This window comes from Pteropus vampyrus, unplaced genomic scaffold (assembly GCF_000151845.1).
Source record: "Pteropus vampyrus isolate Shadow unplaced genomic scaffold, Pvam_2.0 Scaffold5, whole genome shotgun sequence".
In the NCBI taxonomy this organism is placed as follows: Eukaryota; Metazoa; Chordata; class Mammalia; order Chiroptera; family Pteropodidae; genus Pteropus; species Pteropus vampyrus.
Genome location: NW_011888786.1, coordinates 18,360,653 through 18,375,702, shown reverse-complemented (window position 1 = coordinate 18,375,702; position 15,050 = coordinate 18,360,653). Strand labels below are relative to the sequence as shown.

General features: G+C 36.9%; 1 protein-coding gene across 6 annotated transcripts in view; it reads left to right on the top strand.

Moving 5' to 3' along the window:
• Positions 1–15,050, top strand: part of RFC1 (replication factor C subunit 1) — a 61,031-nt gene that overhangs the window by 43,577 nt on the left and 2,404 nt on the right. For all 6 annotated transcript variants that reach the window (XM_023534417.1, XM_023534423.1, XM_023534408.1 and 3 more), the window contains 12 exons: positions 271–375; positions 2,694–3,093; positions 4,696–4,805; positions 5,740–5,854; positions 7,167–7,258; positions 7,455–7,592; positions 7,726–7,821; positions 7,945–8,043; positions 9,246–9,400; positions 9,527–9,644; positions 11,210–11,355; positions 14,201–14,414. In XM_023534417.1, the coding sequence (XP_023390185.1) occupies positions 271–375; positions 2,694–3,093; positions 4,696–4,805; positions 5,740–5,854; positions 7,167–7,258; positions 7,455–7,592; positions 7,726–7,821; positions 7,945–8,043; positions 9,246–9,400; positions 9,527–9,644; positions 11,210–11,355; positions 14,201–14,414 (1,788 nt within the window). The remainder of the gene's footprint in view (positions 1–270; positions 376–2,693; positions 3,094–4,695; positions 4,806–5,739; positions 5,855–7,166; positions 7,259–7,454; positions 7,593–7,725; positions 7,822–7,944; positions 8,044–9,245; positions 9,401–9,526; positions 9,645–11,209; positions 11,356–14,200; positions 14,415–15,050) is intronic.

Here is a 15,050-nt window from a genome sequence, read left to right as displayed (position 1 = left end):
TTTGCCTTTTCTAGGGGAGAGGAAAAGGTAAAGTAATTCAGAAAAGTGGTAATGTGACACCTCAGGTGCCAGCTTACTATTCTTTCTGTCATTTCTTTCTTTTTAATGGTACTTTTTTGTTATGAATATGTTTTTAAAAAATATTCCAGTATTATCTAATTTACACATGTGGTCTTTCATCTATTAAGATGTCCTAGAATCATATATATATATTTTACAGAAAGTAATGGTTAAAATATGTTTTTAGTGATTTACATTTTTGATCAATAGGCAGCAGCTTTGGGGACAAAAATTATTGATGAAGATGGCCTATTGGATCTGATTCGAACTATGCCAGGCAAGAAGTCCAAATATGAAATAGCAGTTGAAGCTGAGGTTTGTATAAAATGAACTCGATTTATGTAAGTTGGCATATAGCAACTTTCCTGTTTCTTAGACATTTCTTGGGTGGCAATAGGCCTGTTGGCTAAATAAAGATTAACTTCTTCTACTGCATATGAACCTATCTATTTCCTTTTGAGCTGGAAGACTCTGCTTCCGGATATCTTGTTCAGTGTATTTCCTTACCTTCCACAAAGAAATATGAGGAGAGAGGGAGAGGACAGTGTATTGCATTTACCATATCTACGTATTCAACTTTCCATATTTTCCATATTTTACAATGATTTTGTGCAAAGGTTCTTGACTAAGAGTTCTTTACAGGACACATTATAGGTATTAGCATGATGACTTAATTTTCAGTTAGAACAATAGTAGGACTTTTTCAGTTGTGACAGAAACCCAGCCCATATCAGCTTTAGCCAAAAGGGAAAAATGTTGGCACACATAACTAAACTGTGGGCAGGGTGGGTCTGGAATAGGAATTACTGGATCTAGAGATTTCAGTGCTTTCAGGACTCTTTAAGTTTCTGTCTCTCTGCTTCTAGTGTTAGCTTCTTTCATTCTCACTATATACAGGTCTTTTCCAAGTGCAGGACACAGGGATGCCAGTAGCCCAAGTTTAATTCCCAGCTCTGTTGTCCAGGTGGTCTGCCTGTTGATTACAGTTAGAAATATCTTGGGTAATGATTTGGATTGGCCCTTCACCCAGCGTTCCTTAATGTTAGCAACTTATGTGACCATAGCACAGTTACTAAAATCAGGAAATTAACGCTGAGACCATATGGCTAACTAAACTACACATATTATTCAAACTTCGGTTTTCTTCCCATTGTTCTTTTTCTAATCTTGGATCCCACACTGCATTTAGTTGTGTCTTAGTCTCTTCTAGTCTATGACAGTTCCTTCATTTTTTCTTGTCTTTTTATGACCTTGACACTTTTGATGAGTACTAGTCAGTTGTTTTGTAGAATGGCTCTCAGTTCGGGTTTCTTTGATGTTTTCTTATGATGAGCTTGAGGTTATGCATTTTTAGTAAGAATACCACAGAAGCAATATTGTGTCCTCATATAGCAGGTGTACATGATGTTGATAATCTCTTATTATTAGAGATATTAGCCTCGATTACTTGAGTAAGTCGATGTCTGCCAAGTTTCTCCACTAGCGAAGTGACTATTTTTCCCTTTGTAATTGATAAATATCTTAGGGAAATACTTTAGGACTATGCTAATTTCTTGTTTGTCCTAAGATATTCACCCACTAATTTTAGCATCCACTCACTGGTAAAGAGGCACAAATTTTTTTAATTATTATTCACACACAACAAAATTTATTATTTAGATATTATTCACATACCACAAAACCCACCCTTTTAAAGTATATAAATCAGTGGTTTTAGAATATTCACGAGACTGTGCAACCATCACCACTATTTATTTTCAGAACACTGTCATCACTCCCTAAAGGAATCCTGTACCCATGAGCAGTCAGTCCTCATATCCGCCCCTTGGCAACCACTGCTATACTTAGTGTCTATGGATTTGCCTGTTCTGGACATTTAAAGGAATCATGCAATACGTAGCCCTTTGTGTCCAGCTCCTTCCACTTAGCATAATGTTTTCAAGATTTACCTACTTTGAAGCATATACCACTACTGCACTCCTTTTTTTGGTGATTAATATTCCATTGTGTGGATAGGCCACATTTTGTTTATCTGCTTATCAGTTGGTGGACATTTAGGTTGTTACTGTTTTTTGGGGTATAATAATTGTATATATATTTATAATGTTGCTGTGAACATTTGTGTACAAGTTTTTGTGGAGGCATTAACTTAAAAAAATTTTTTTTAAATTTTTCAATTACAGTTGACATTCAATGTTATCTTAATTTCAGGTGTACAGCACATTGGTTAGACATTTACATAACTTACAAGTGACCCTTCTGCTAAGTCTGGTGGCCACCTGACACCATGCATAGTTATTGGAAACATTAACTTATAACTAGTTAGAAAACTGATACAAAGTCTCTTAATCCTTTACCTTGTTTTTTTCAAACTGATAATAGATTACTTATTATTTTAAAAGCTATGTTCTCACTTTAAAAATTTGCATTTGGGCGGTTTTCAGTGTTTGTTGTTAATTTTTTAAAGTTTGGAAGGTGGTGATTTCCACAAACAGCAGGGCCGTTGTGAAGAAGCAAACCCAGGTTGGGGAGTTTGCTTGGATATCTCAGGTTGCCCTCTAGGGTACATTGATCAGGGTAGAAATTCTTTGTCTCACCGGGTTTCTTTTTTCCTCACTTTTCCCATTTTTAAGATGAATAAAGGAAAGTCCAGATTGCAAAGAACACCACAAAAAAATGAACAAGGAAAAAGAAAAATTAGTCCAACCAAGAAGGAGTCAGAATCCAAAAGGAACAGACTGACTCCCAAAAGGGGCAGCTCTCTAAATTCAGTAAAAAAGGAAACAAGTGTGTTTCGGAGAGGCCTGGACTTCAAGGAGCAGGAGGCTGAGGACACAGTCGGTAACAGCTGGGCTAGGAATTGGGCTGATGACAGCAGTGAAAACAAAGTGGAAAATTTGCTCTGGGTTGATAAATATAAGCCAACCTCACTCAAGACCATAATTGGACAGCAAGGTGACCAGAGCTGTGCCAACAAACTTCTACGCTGGCTCCAAAACTGGCACAAGAGACCATCTGAAGATAAGAAACACGGTGATTTTCCAGTTTCATTCATTTTTGTGTGTGTCTGTCACCATGTTATTGCTCAGTTAGTTGCTCATACGTGAGGAAGTCTAATGGTTAGTTCATTCGTCTCTCAGCAAGCATTTACTGAGAGCCTGCTCTAAGCCCAGGTGCTATACTAGACCCCAGAGGTACTGTTGTGAGCAAAACACAGTCCCCTGGAGCTCAGTCAGTGGAGGAGACATATATGAACCAGCAATTAAAATGTAATGTGCTAGGGACTATTATAGGGGTAAATTTAGATGTTAAGGGGGTGGAGGTATGTGGTCAGGAATGGGGATGTCTGTGCTCCCATCCCTGGAGGAAGGGACATCTACGCTAAGACTTGGAAACCAAGTAGGAGTTGGCTAGGTGAAGGGAGCGGTGAGTGTTGAGTGGGAGAGAGTACATGTACCAAGGCCTGAAGACATGGGAGAGCAAGGCTGCTGAGAACGCCAAAGAGATTGTGAGAAAGGTGCCAATAAAAAGCTGAGGCACGCTTACAGGTTAGGCAGCCTAAAAACCCCGGTGGCATATTGCTTACGGGAGGCCTGGGGGTCCTGAGCTTCTCTAGTTTCTGTGCTTCTTCACCACGTATTTGTTATGGAATAGTAACACCTGCAGTATATATTTAATGTCCAAAATACTTCTGGAGGTTTCAGATCACAGATGTCAGTAGTAGTTTCTTGCGCTTCAGCTGCTGCCTTTGGGGATATTGTGTAAGAAATAAAGGAAAATTTAATGAGCATCACAGTGAATTTCCAAGGCAATGACTGGGTTATTAATGTTTAGATGGCCACTAGACATTGGCTGATGGTGCCAGTTTATTTTATTTATGACAGATAATATGATTGTAATGATACAGGGTTAAATTTAAGTTGAGTCTCTTTTTTCAAAACTACATAAAATCTGCCCTAAAAGGGAAGATAAGTGCTTCGTGTGCCTGGAGAATACTTTAAGGCTTCAAGTGAGCTATAGTCCCTTCTCCCATATACCTACAGTACATTCAACACTGTCAGTCTGTATGTATGTACTGAGCACCCTTTATGTGCCAGGCACCCATGTGATAAAGGCAGGCAGAATGCTCTAGAGTTGAGCTGTGCAAGATTTTGCAGACACAGCATCTTTAATTCATTTTTTCATTTTGTGATCATGACCGTGCTCGTTAACATACATTGAGATGCCGGGCTCTGTGCTCAGCACATTCATCCTCACTGCGTCCCTACCAGGCACATTCTTATTGTTCCCCTCATTTTGCAAAGGGGACAACGGGCCAGAGGAGTTAAGTCACTTCTGAAGTTCTCCAAGCTGATGAGTGCTGGGGTCAGGATAGCGAGAGTTAGGATTGGCACCCAGTCTGCTCCATGACCTGTGCTTCTGTAGGAAAGGTAGTCATAAAATTATTGTTTCAAATCAGGGTTTTAAAGTTAATGAGTTTTAGTTTTGGGTTTGAAGTGATATAGGGAGTAGAATTTTACTAAGTGTTTTGGAAACTATTGTTTATATTTGGTAGGAAACATTCTGCAAATCTAGAACAGTTAAACTGAAGGACTCAGTGCTAAGTTTGCGCACAAACTTCTTTCTTCCTTGCAGCAAAGTTTGGTAAATTTGCCGGCAAAGATGATGGCTCTAGTTTTAAAGCAGCATTGCTCTCAGGCCCTCCAGGTGTTGGCAAAACAACCACAGCCTCTCTGGTCTGTCAGGTGGGTGTTCTGTTGTGCTGCAGTTGGGAAGGGAACATAGGAGTGGGCATGTGTAGGAGATGCGCGTGTGTGTGGTTTTGTATGTGGTATGTATATTTTTTAACCTGTTGTGTATATACTTTTCTGAAATCAAATCATTAGAATTTGCTTTAGGGTTTGGGGGATATCTGTCATTTTCATTCTTTTTTTAATATTTATAACTAATTGTAGGTAATATCTGCCTGTGTACCAGGCAACGTACTAAGTCCTTGGGTGCATTATTTTATAGACAATATAGACCCTTATTAGACACATATATACCCTGTAAGAATTGTCTATACTAAATATGTGTACTGTTAACAGTCATAATTCTTTGCTCCCTTTATTGTCATTAATTTGAGGGGGAATTCAATTAAGGCATTTTATAATGCCTTATGATCAATATAATGATCAATTGGGGTAAATGAATCAGAATAACTTGATTTATCATTATTTGAGAGGAAGATTATATGTTGGGATAGTTTGACAAAGAATGATTTAACTTTATTATTTATCTTGAAGAGTCTAGAATTACATTTTGGTATCTTATAATAATGTAATTAAATCTTGGCATGGTTATATTTAATTCTTTTTAGGACTTTAAGTAGTAAACTTAGTAAAATTACTTACTCAAATATATTCTTCCAGGTTAGTGATTTATCAGCTAAGGTTTTAAAACCAAACTTGTGTGTATGTATTTATGTGTATTTGGTAAGCATGTGTATGATGTTTTTAAAATGTCTTATTGTGAGGCATATTATAGTTAACTTTATTGTCTGTTAGAATACTTTATCATTTTCCTATGATTCCTTATGTGATTTTGCTACCCTTTTTCTTCCTTAACTTTCTTTTTATTTTAGGTGGGGGGGTTAATAATTTACATTGTGATAGTAATGGTTTCCAATATTTCAATTAGGAATTGGGATATAGCTACGTGGAACTGAATGCAAGTGATACTCGGAGTAAGAACAGTTTGAAGGAGATTGTTGCTGAGTCACTTAATAATACCAGCATCAGAGGCTTTTATTCAAGTATGTGGCCTTTTGAATTGTTTTCTTTGGTTATGTGAGAAAAACAAGTTCATTTGAATGTTCCGTAGCCAGTAATGAACACTACTATGTGTCAAACACCCTCTAAACCCTGGGACTAATGAGAGAATAAGAAAAGCCTCCAGTGTAACTCTTAGAGGACGATAGGTACCTTTTTTTTCTTAAGGTCTTAGAGGTTTCCGAGAATGTGATAAAAACGCGTATATGGGTATATTTATGTACTTTGCGTATGATTTTAGCATATTCACAGGTGAATCCTGTGAGGAGGGGTAGAAAAATAACTGTAATGCAGCATGATCAGTGAAGTGATAGAGGCCTGTATACAAAGAAGTGATTCCATTTGGGGTGTTGGGAAAAACTACCAATAAAAGGGTGACATTTGTTTGAAGGGCCTTGAAGAATGAGAAATAGAATGGTTCATGGGTGGAAGAGGTTATTTCAAGTAAGAATAGTAGGGAAGGAGAAAAGACAGTGCGAAAGTACCACTGTGTTGAGGTTGTAGCTAGTGGTCTGGTATGGCCAGAGCTTATGGGGACAATAAGATGCCCAAATTGCAGACTAAATGGTGTATGTTTTAGAACCTGTGGCATATTGCATGGTCACCTGAATTCTTGGTACTCGTTGGTAGAAAATTATTGTTAAAAAGAAGTTGTTCAGAGAACGTCACAGTTATACATGGCTGGTGGGGCTGTAAATTGGTACAGCTCTGGAGAGCAATCTGGCAGTATTTCTCAAAGTTAAGTTACCCAGATCCTTCAACCCAGAAATTCCAGTTCCTGGGTTAATTGTTAATACTTGTATATATGTAAAATGGCATATATGTGGATATTCTCTTAATGTGATTTATAATAGCAAAAGATTGGAAGCATTTCCACATTTTATTAATAGAGATTAAACTATGATACGTATGTAAAATGGAACATTAAACAGCCTTGAAAATGATGTGTTCTATATCTACAGATAAGGAACAGATCACAAAAATATATTAAATGACCAAACCAAGGGGTATATTTTTATGCACACATTTTTAGTATATATAAAATACCTATGAAAAGATAGACAAGAGTCTGTTCATACTCTTTGCCTCTGGAAAGGAAAACTGGGTACCCTAGGTGGCAGGGATGGAAGAGAGAATTTTTTCTCACCGCACACACTCTTGTAACTTTTGAATTTAGTACCATGGACCTACATTAACAGTTTAAAATTATTTATATTATTTTTTTATAAAGTAGCAGTGTTTGAACAGCTGTTATTTTGTTTCTGTTTCATCCCATGGCTCCTCAACATGGGTCAGGTGGAGCAGCCCATTCAGTAAGCACGAAACACGCTCTCATCATGGATGAAGTGGATGGCATGGCGGGCACGGAAGACAGGGGAGGAATTCAGGTAATGAGAGCATTGCATTTTTGCAGGTTTATTGTTGATTTTTTTTTTTTATATACAAAGAACTAATTATCATGTTGTGACATTTATAGTAATTAAGACATGTTGCTGAGTAGGTTTTTAAAACCAAAAATACATACATTGTGTGGTGTTTGGGTTTTTTAAGTAATTATTTGGTTGTTGCAAATTTGCATTTCAGGAATTAATTGGCCTGATAAAACATACAAAAATTCCCATTATTTGTATGTGCAACGATAGAAATCATCCCAAGATTCGCTCTTTGGTTCATTATTGTTTTGACCTTCGTTTTCAAAGACCTCGGGTTGAACAGATAAAGGTATGATGTTTGGAATTCTTTTTTCCATCGCACTAGCCTATTTATTTAGGGGTCAATTTTAAAAGTAGCTGATATTTTTTAAATATCTGGCAAGTTAAAAACATTATTGAAGATTCTCCTTGTTTATTTTTAGGGTGCAATGATGTCTATTGCATTTAAAGAGGGTTTAAAGATTCCTCCTCCAGCTATGAATGAAATAATTTTGGGAGCCAATCAAGATATCAGACAGGTAAATTAAATATATATTATGTTACAGTTGATGATTCTTTTAAGTTAACGCCATCAGACTTTTGGGTTGGGGGACCAGAGGTATTTTCCCATCTTGTCAGTGTCTTGCCTTTGATCTTTTCAGGTTTTACACAATCTGAGTATGTGGTGTGCACGAAGTAAGGCGCTAACCTATGACCAGGCCAAGGCTGATTCTCATAGAGCCAAAAAGGATATCAAACTGGTAAAATAAATTTCCACTTCTTAGTTAAATCTGGTTATATAGTTCCTTGACACACCTGTAGAACCTATGGATATTTATAATAGATATAGACCGCTGTTAAAAGTGTCTGTAATTCAAATGAATTTTTCCTCAAAAACTATTAATGTGTATTGTAAATTTTGAGAAGTTTTAAATTATACATGCTTCAGTAATTATAAAATGGCTTTTTCAGGGTCCTTTATGTATGGATTTAATTTATGTTTTTAATGTTTTTAGAAATGCTCAGAATAATCTGTTTTAAATGGTTTATGATTTATTAACCTCTGAAACTAGAAGTCTTATCAATTATCTCTGTGTTCTATTTCATCTAGTCACTAGTCAGGATCTATTACGGTTAGAACAATGATTAAGTAGTCGTTTTTCCTTCTCATTTTTTTTAAATTAATACATTTTTTAAGGGCAATTATAGATTCACAACAACATCCACTATCAGCATCCCCCACAGAGTGGTAGATCTGTCACACTCGATGAACCTCCATTGATACATCATTATCACCCAAAGTCTGTAGTTTACATTTTAGGCTCACTCTCAGTGGTGCACATTTTATGGGTTTTGACAAATGTACAATGACGCGTATCTACCATTGTAACATATAGAAGAGTTTCACAGCTCTAAAAACCCTCTGTGTTCTTCCTATTCATCCCTCCTTTCCCCCATCCTTTGGCAGTCACTAATCTTTTTACTATCTCCAAAGTTTCACCTTTTTGGCATGTTATATAGTTGGAATCATACAGTATGTAGCCTTTTCAGATTGGCTCCTTTCACTTAATAATATGCATTTACAGTTTCTCCATGGCTTGATAGCTCATTTAGTGCTCAATAATATTCCTTTACCTGGATGCACTATAGTTTATCGGTGCTCCTACTGAAGGTCAGCTTGGTTGCTTCCAAGTTTTGGCAGTTATGAATAAAGCTGCTGTAAACATCCATGTGCAGGTTTTTTGTGTGATATAAGTTTTTAATTCATTCGAGTAAATATCAAGGAGCACTACTACTAGATAGTGGGGTAAGGGTATGTCAGTTTTGTAAGAAACTTTCTAACTGCCTTCCATACTTCCAAACTGACTGTACAGTTTTATGTTCCAACCAGCAATGAGAGTTCCTCTTGCTCCACATCTTTGCCAGCATTTGGTTTTGTCAGCGTCTGTTCCTTTGTTTTTAGGGCCCATTTGATGTAGCCCGGAAAGTGTTTGCAACTGGAGAAGAGACTGCTCACATGTCACTTGTGGACAAATCAGATCTCTTTTTTCATGATTATTCAATAGCGCCCCTCTTTGTCCAGGAGAACTACTTACATGTGAAGCCTGTAGCTGCAGGGTGAGTGTTCAGAGCTAGTGAGGGGTGGACTTAGTTCCCTACCAGCATTGGGAAGGCCAAATAATCGAGAGGGACGGGTGTGCACTGTGGACAGTGGTATAATGCAGACTGGTTTTTATTCTGCAGGGGTGACATGAAAAAGCACTTGATGCTTTTAAGCAGAGCGGCAGATAGCATATGTGACGGTGACCTAGTGGACCGTCAGATCCGGAGTAGGCAAAACTGGAGTCTTCTGCCGACACAGGTAAGCATAGGGCTCTCCTTAAAGTACAGACTCTGCTTCAGTTCAAGAGAACAATGTAGCTTTAGCTCCTGTAGTTATTTGAAATATCAAATAAATAATATGGCTCTTATGGCAAAAATATAATCCGTTATAGATTAAAACACTCTATGGTCACTATTGTTTGTTTCTTAATCTAGTCTTGGTTTTTAGTGGTTCAAAATGTTTTTATGTAAAGGGCCATATGGAAATAGAGATGTTTGATTTTTGGTTATAACTAAGATGTAAGTCAGTCAAAAGTTATGTTTGTTCTGTTTTGCCTTTTTTTTTTTTTTTTTTTTTGGCCATTCTTGGTGCTCCTAGATGATTAACTAAGTAGCTTCTTCTTGAAGAAGTTCAGCCAGGGCAGGTCAGCAGCCACCTTCTGATACATGAATTGAGATTTTCTTCTTCCTTGCTAAAAAGGGAGCTTAAATATTGGGTACTTTATTTAGGTCAATATCTTTTATTTAAAATAGAGTTTTGCAGACATTCATAATTAAGAGTATTATTTGTTCTATTTGAGTTTTGCATATTTATACTGTATTATTGGCCTGAGTAATATGCAAGGGACTTCCAAAGGCCTACTCTCTTAATTCTACCCATATATTGTTTGAAAACAAAAAAGAAGGACTCATTCTGGATATAAAGGATTCTTTCTCTTATGTTTTAAAAGTGTTCATTTTTTTAACCTAATAATTGTACCTTTGAGAATTTATCTTAAGTCAGATTAAACACAGAAAAAAAACTTAATGCACAAAAATGTTCCAATGGCAAAAAATTGGACAAAATCTCTATGTCCAAAATCTCTATGTCAATAGGAAAATGATTGATTATAGTAAGTCCTCTTGACCGGAATATTATGCTAACTTTAAATTATCTGTAAAGATTATCTAATATGAAAAAATGCTTATGAGAGAGTATAAAGCAAGATACAAAATTTATATTTAATTCTAGCCTTTAAGAAAGTGAAAACCCTGAATATAGAAGCTATCCTAGGATACATTTTTCACTTTCTTCTGTGTCAGTTTAGTTAATTCTGTAATTATTAGACCTTCCATGCTTTGATCCACCTATGCTATCAATAGCTTATGTTAAAGACAATCACATTCCTTTAAACAGTCTTTTCTGTAACATTGGCGTCTATGAGATAACTGGTACATTGAGATCATTCGGTTGAGGCTGATGAGTTGGCAAGATGATCTCTATGTGGGCCATACATGTTTTGGACCAAGGTGTTTACCATAATCATTTGTTTTCTCTGGGACAAGTTTCCCATACCAAAGATCAGAGACAGCAGGAAAGGGCCCGGCTGCCCTGGAGTTAGGTTAGGTACGTGGGACGGTGTTGCTTCATTTTCCAGAGACTCCTTGGAGTTAGGTTAGGTATGTGGGACAGTGTTGCTTCATTTTCCAGAGACTGTTAGGTACGTGGGACAGTGTTGCTTCATTTTCCAGAGACTGGCTGAGGATTTTTATACTTAGCTGCTAGGGAATCAACTTTGTACTGAATTTAAATCGTGGGCTACAATTTGTTTTTTTTTTTTTCAGGCCATTTATGCCAGTGTTCTTCCAGGAGAGTTAATGAGGGGTTACATGACTCAGTTTCCCAGCTTCCCGAGCTGGTTGGGTAAGCACTCATCTACAGGCAAACACGATCGAATTGTTCAGGACCTGGCATTGCATATGAGTCTCAGGTAAGTGGTATTACTCCAGTTCTGGCATTTTCTCAGTATAGTTTATTTAGCCTTTCTCCAGTATAGCATGAGTCAAAAGATTTATATTTTAGTTTTTATTTTATTGCTAACTAGATAAATGATCCTGAATAAGTTCTTTTTATTTTGTGAGCCTGAGTTTTATTATCCATAATCATTATAACACTTGTTTTATCACTTAAAAAGTTACTTTGGAGAGTAAAGCCAAATGTTAGAGTGTCATAGCTTTAAGGTAAATTTTAAAACTATAAAAATCTAAGGTAGGGCTGGCTATTATTGTTACTGTGACTATTCCTATTACTATTAGGCGTATTTAATACCTCAGCTTCGGAATAATTTAATCAGAAAAGGGAGCTATTTAAATAAATAAACTAGTTTTACCTATCCTAGTAGTAAACTGACCTAGTTGTTTGAGATAGGGGTATAGGTTAGTTTATAATAGGAGGTGGACGCTCAGATGATTGAAAAACAATATGCTTGGAGAAATTTAAGGAAATTCAAAGATTCTTGTTATTTGGTACAATTTCATTAAAAGCTTACAAACTCAGAAATGTGTGCATCCACACAAATATTGAGTCAACTTTAGGAATTTATTTTTACCCATGAAGAACTACTTAAGCAATCTTATTTCCCCTTCTGGTCCCTGGAGAGAATATTAATATTTGGTCCACTCTTAACTTTTGCTTAAAGCTGAACTGAGTTCTTTTCTTCTGTTCCTGTAAATTCTACTTCTTACTATGTTCCCTCTTCCTAGCTTATGGCATGAGTTTTTTATCGTCACCCTCGTATTAGTTTTCTGTTGCCGCTGTAACAAATTACAAAAATTTAATGGCTTAAAACAACACAAATTTATTCCCATCTTGAGATGGGAAGATTATCTTGGATTAGCTGGGTGGGCTCAATGTAATTATAAGGGGCTTTATTTAAAAAAAAAAAAAAAGAGGCAGCAGTGTCAGAGATTTGAAGATGCTACACTGCCAGCTTTGAAGATGGTAAAAGGCACCAGGAGCTAAGGGATGTAGGCAGCCTTTGGAAGCTGGAAAAGGCTGCTTTTCCCCACTGTTTTCTTTATACTGGTCAAGCTGATGACCTGTCTCTCAGCTCTTTTCCTGCCCTCTGCCCACTGCTTTTTAGAGCATGTGCATCAGTCTGCCCCAGGGCTCTCCCTCTTTGATGTTCCCGCTATACTCCTATAGATTTGAGCACTGAACTTCCATGTTTTATGGCTGTCCTTTTGTATGTCTGCCCCCTTCTCTCACTAGACAACATTTCTGGTGGTAGGAACTGAGGCTTACTCATCGAGCAAATAAACTCGCTCAGTAAATGTTTCTTAATGAATCATATACAGGACACTGTCATTATCAAGGACATCTATAGTGAGGTTCACAATTTTTAAAGTAAATTAAGATGTTCCTACTTTTAAACCCTGATTGTCACTGAATTTTTATAGTCCTTAGTTTATTTTTTAAAGTGGAAGTACGATTTTTATTAGTTAACCTTTTTTTGGTCATAACATGCCTTTGAGAATCTGAAAACTTTGATCTTTATTCCTCCCCAAATGCACTAATGCAGAAAACAATTTTAGGGGAATTATAAGATTTCTGAGGTTAAATCTTAACCTTTATTTAGGTAAATTAGATGATACCTTTAAACTCTTCTAGATTTAATGTTCTGTGATTCTACTAGAAGGTAAAGTTAAGTGACAAATTAGAAGAGGATAATTTTGGAAAAGGTTTCATGATTGTCAGGCACTGTGGCTTATGGGCTCATACTTGTCTTCAGGTGCTAGTATTCTTGACTATGGGAGACAGAATCTAGAGGAAATGGATGAATTTAAAATAGGAGTGATTTTCGAACTCTTTGTCTAGGTAATAAAACAATTATGGAGCAAAGTTCTAGATTTCTGATCAGGAGAACATTGTGGGTTATGATTCAGACATTCAACTAGCTGATGGCAGGAGCGGGACCCACAGGTAACTTAAAGGGACTTTCCATTTCTGATTTTAATGTGGGTTCTAAAACCAACAGCTTTTGAGTCTTGTTTGAAGTACACGTACACAGAATTGCGTGGTTTGAAGATGGAAGCACCTGAGTTGGAAAGATTTAAGGTGGTAGCATTGCAAATATTGTCTCGTTTGGCAATTTTGTCTTTAAGTGACAGCGTTTAAGGAGAAAGAAAAGTCATTTCACGATAACATGCTAGTTCTCAGCAGATCAAAGACTGTTCTCCTAGGTTTGCCCCTGGCCAGTGTGGACCACCTTGTGATTCTTCAGGAACATTCTCTGCAGTTTTCTTAGATTTGGGGAAAACCCTGCTCTAGAACTAAAAATTTCAGAGTAACAGTATTAGGAAATATGAGGGAAGCATTCATATTTGTATGTCATAATCAGACACCAAAAGACGGTATAGACCCTCGTGTAGAAAGTAGCCATGGCACCTGAAGTAGGAAATCTCACTGCATTTTACAGATGCTTTTACTGTTTGTAACTTGACGTGAGTAATCTTTGGCTGTTAAGAATTATGAGCACAGAAACACTATTGTTGCTGGGCCTTAGGAGGAGGATGGATGCAGAACCTACATTTGTGTTTTTCATTCTCTGATCTGGGTAAGTAGAAGATTCTCTTGGAGCACGTTGGTGTGTGTCCATTATCCTGGTCGGGCATCGCTAGCTTTCCATTCACCAGACTGTGAAATAGTAGGCATTCCACTGAGCATTATTAAAACTGATTGTGCTCCATCTGATTCACTCAGTGTTACTCACACTATGATTTGAGTTGGCGGTAGTTTGCCATTGACTTCAGGTATATCTCTTGTTTTGGTTTAAGAACTTACTCCAGCAAAAGGACTATCAATATGGATTATCTGTCACATATAAGGGATGTACTTGTACAGCCCTTGATCTCACAAGGGGTAGAAGGAGTACAGGATGTTGTTGCTCTTATGGACGCATATTATTTGATGAAAGAAGACTTTGAGAATATCATGGAAATTAGCAGCTGGGGAGGCAAACCTAGCCCCTTCTCCAAGCTGGATCCCAAGGTAAGTTGTGTGATGCACTGGTTCTCCATCACTTCGTAATTACCAGGTTTGTACCAGGAGTCCCTCAGAGGTGTTTGACATGCTTTAAAAGGTTTGTTTTTTCTTCAGTGCTTCTTTATGGCCTATACTTTCCAAATATACTATTTGAGTACAATATTAAGAAAAGACTTCTGGATTTGACTTTGCAATTTGTATGTTTATCTTTATGTTGAGTGGAAAAGTAAGACATGAAGTCTGAGGACAAAAATTTAAATGTATTTCTTATAAGTAAAGGTGGGCAGATGAGACTGGGGAAGTTAAAGTGAGGTGTGGACGTAATGCATTAGAAAAAGAAGTGTTTACTGGCTGAGGATTTTTATACTTAGACTGCCTAATCTGTGAATTTAGCATTTATTCCAGTTGGACAATCTATTATGTAATAACGTATCCCCTACTTTCTTTATATAATGAGCATGAACGAAGTGACATAACATGAATATGTAGTATCTAATACCTCACTCTTGAGCCTGTTTATTTGATGCTGTTTTAGAAGACATTCTCTGTGGCTTGCCTTCTCTAGAATTTTGACCTGTGGTTATGGGTAAATTCTCTCACGAGACATCCATAGTTGGAATTCATGGATTAATTCTGCAATTA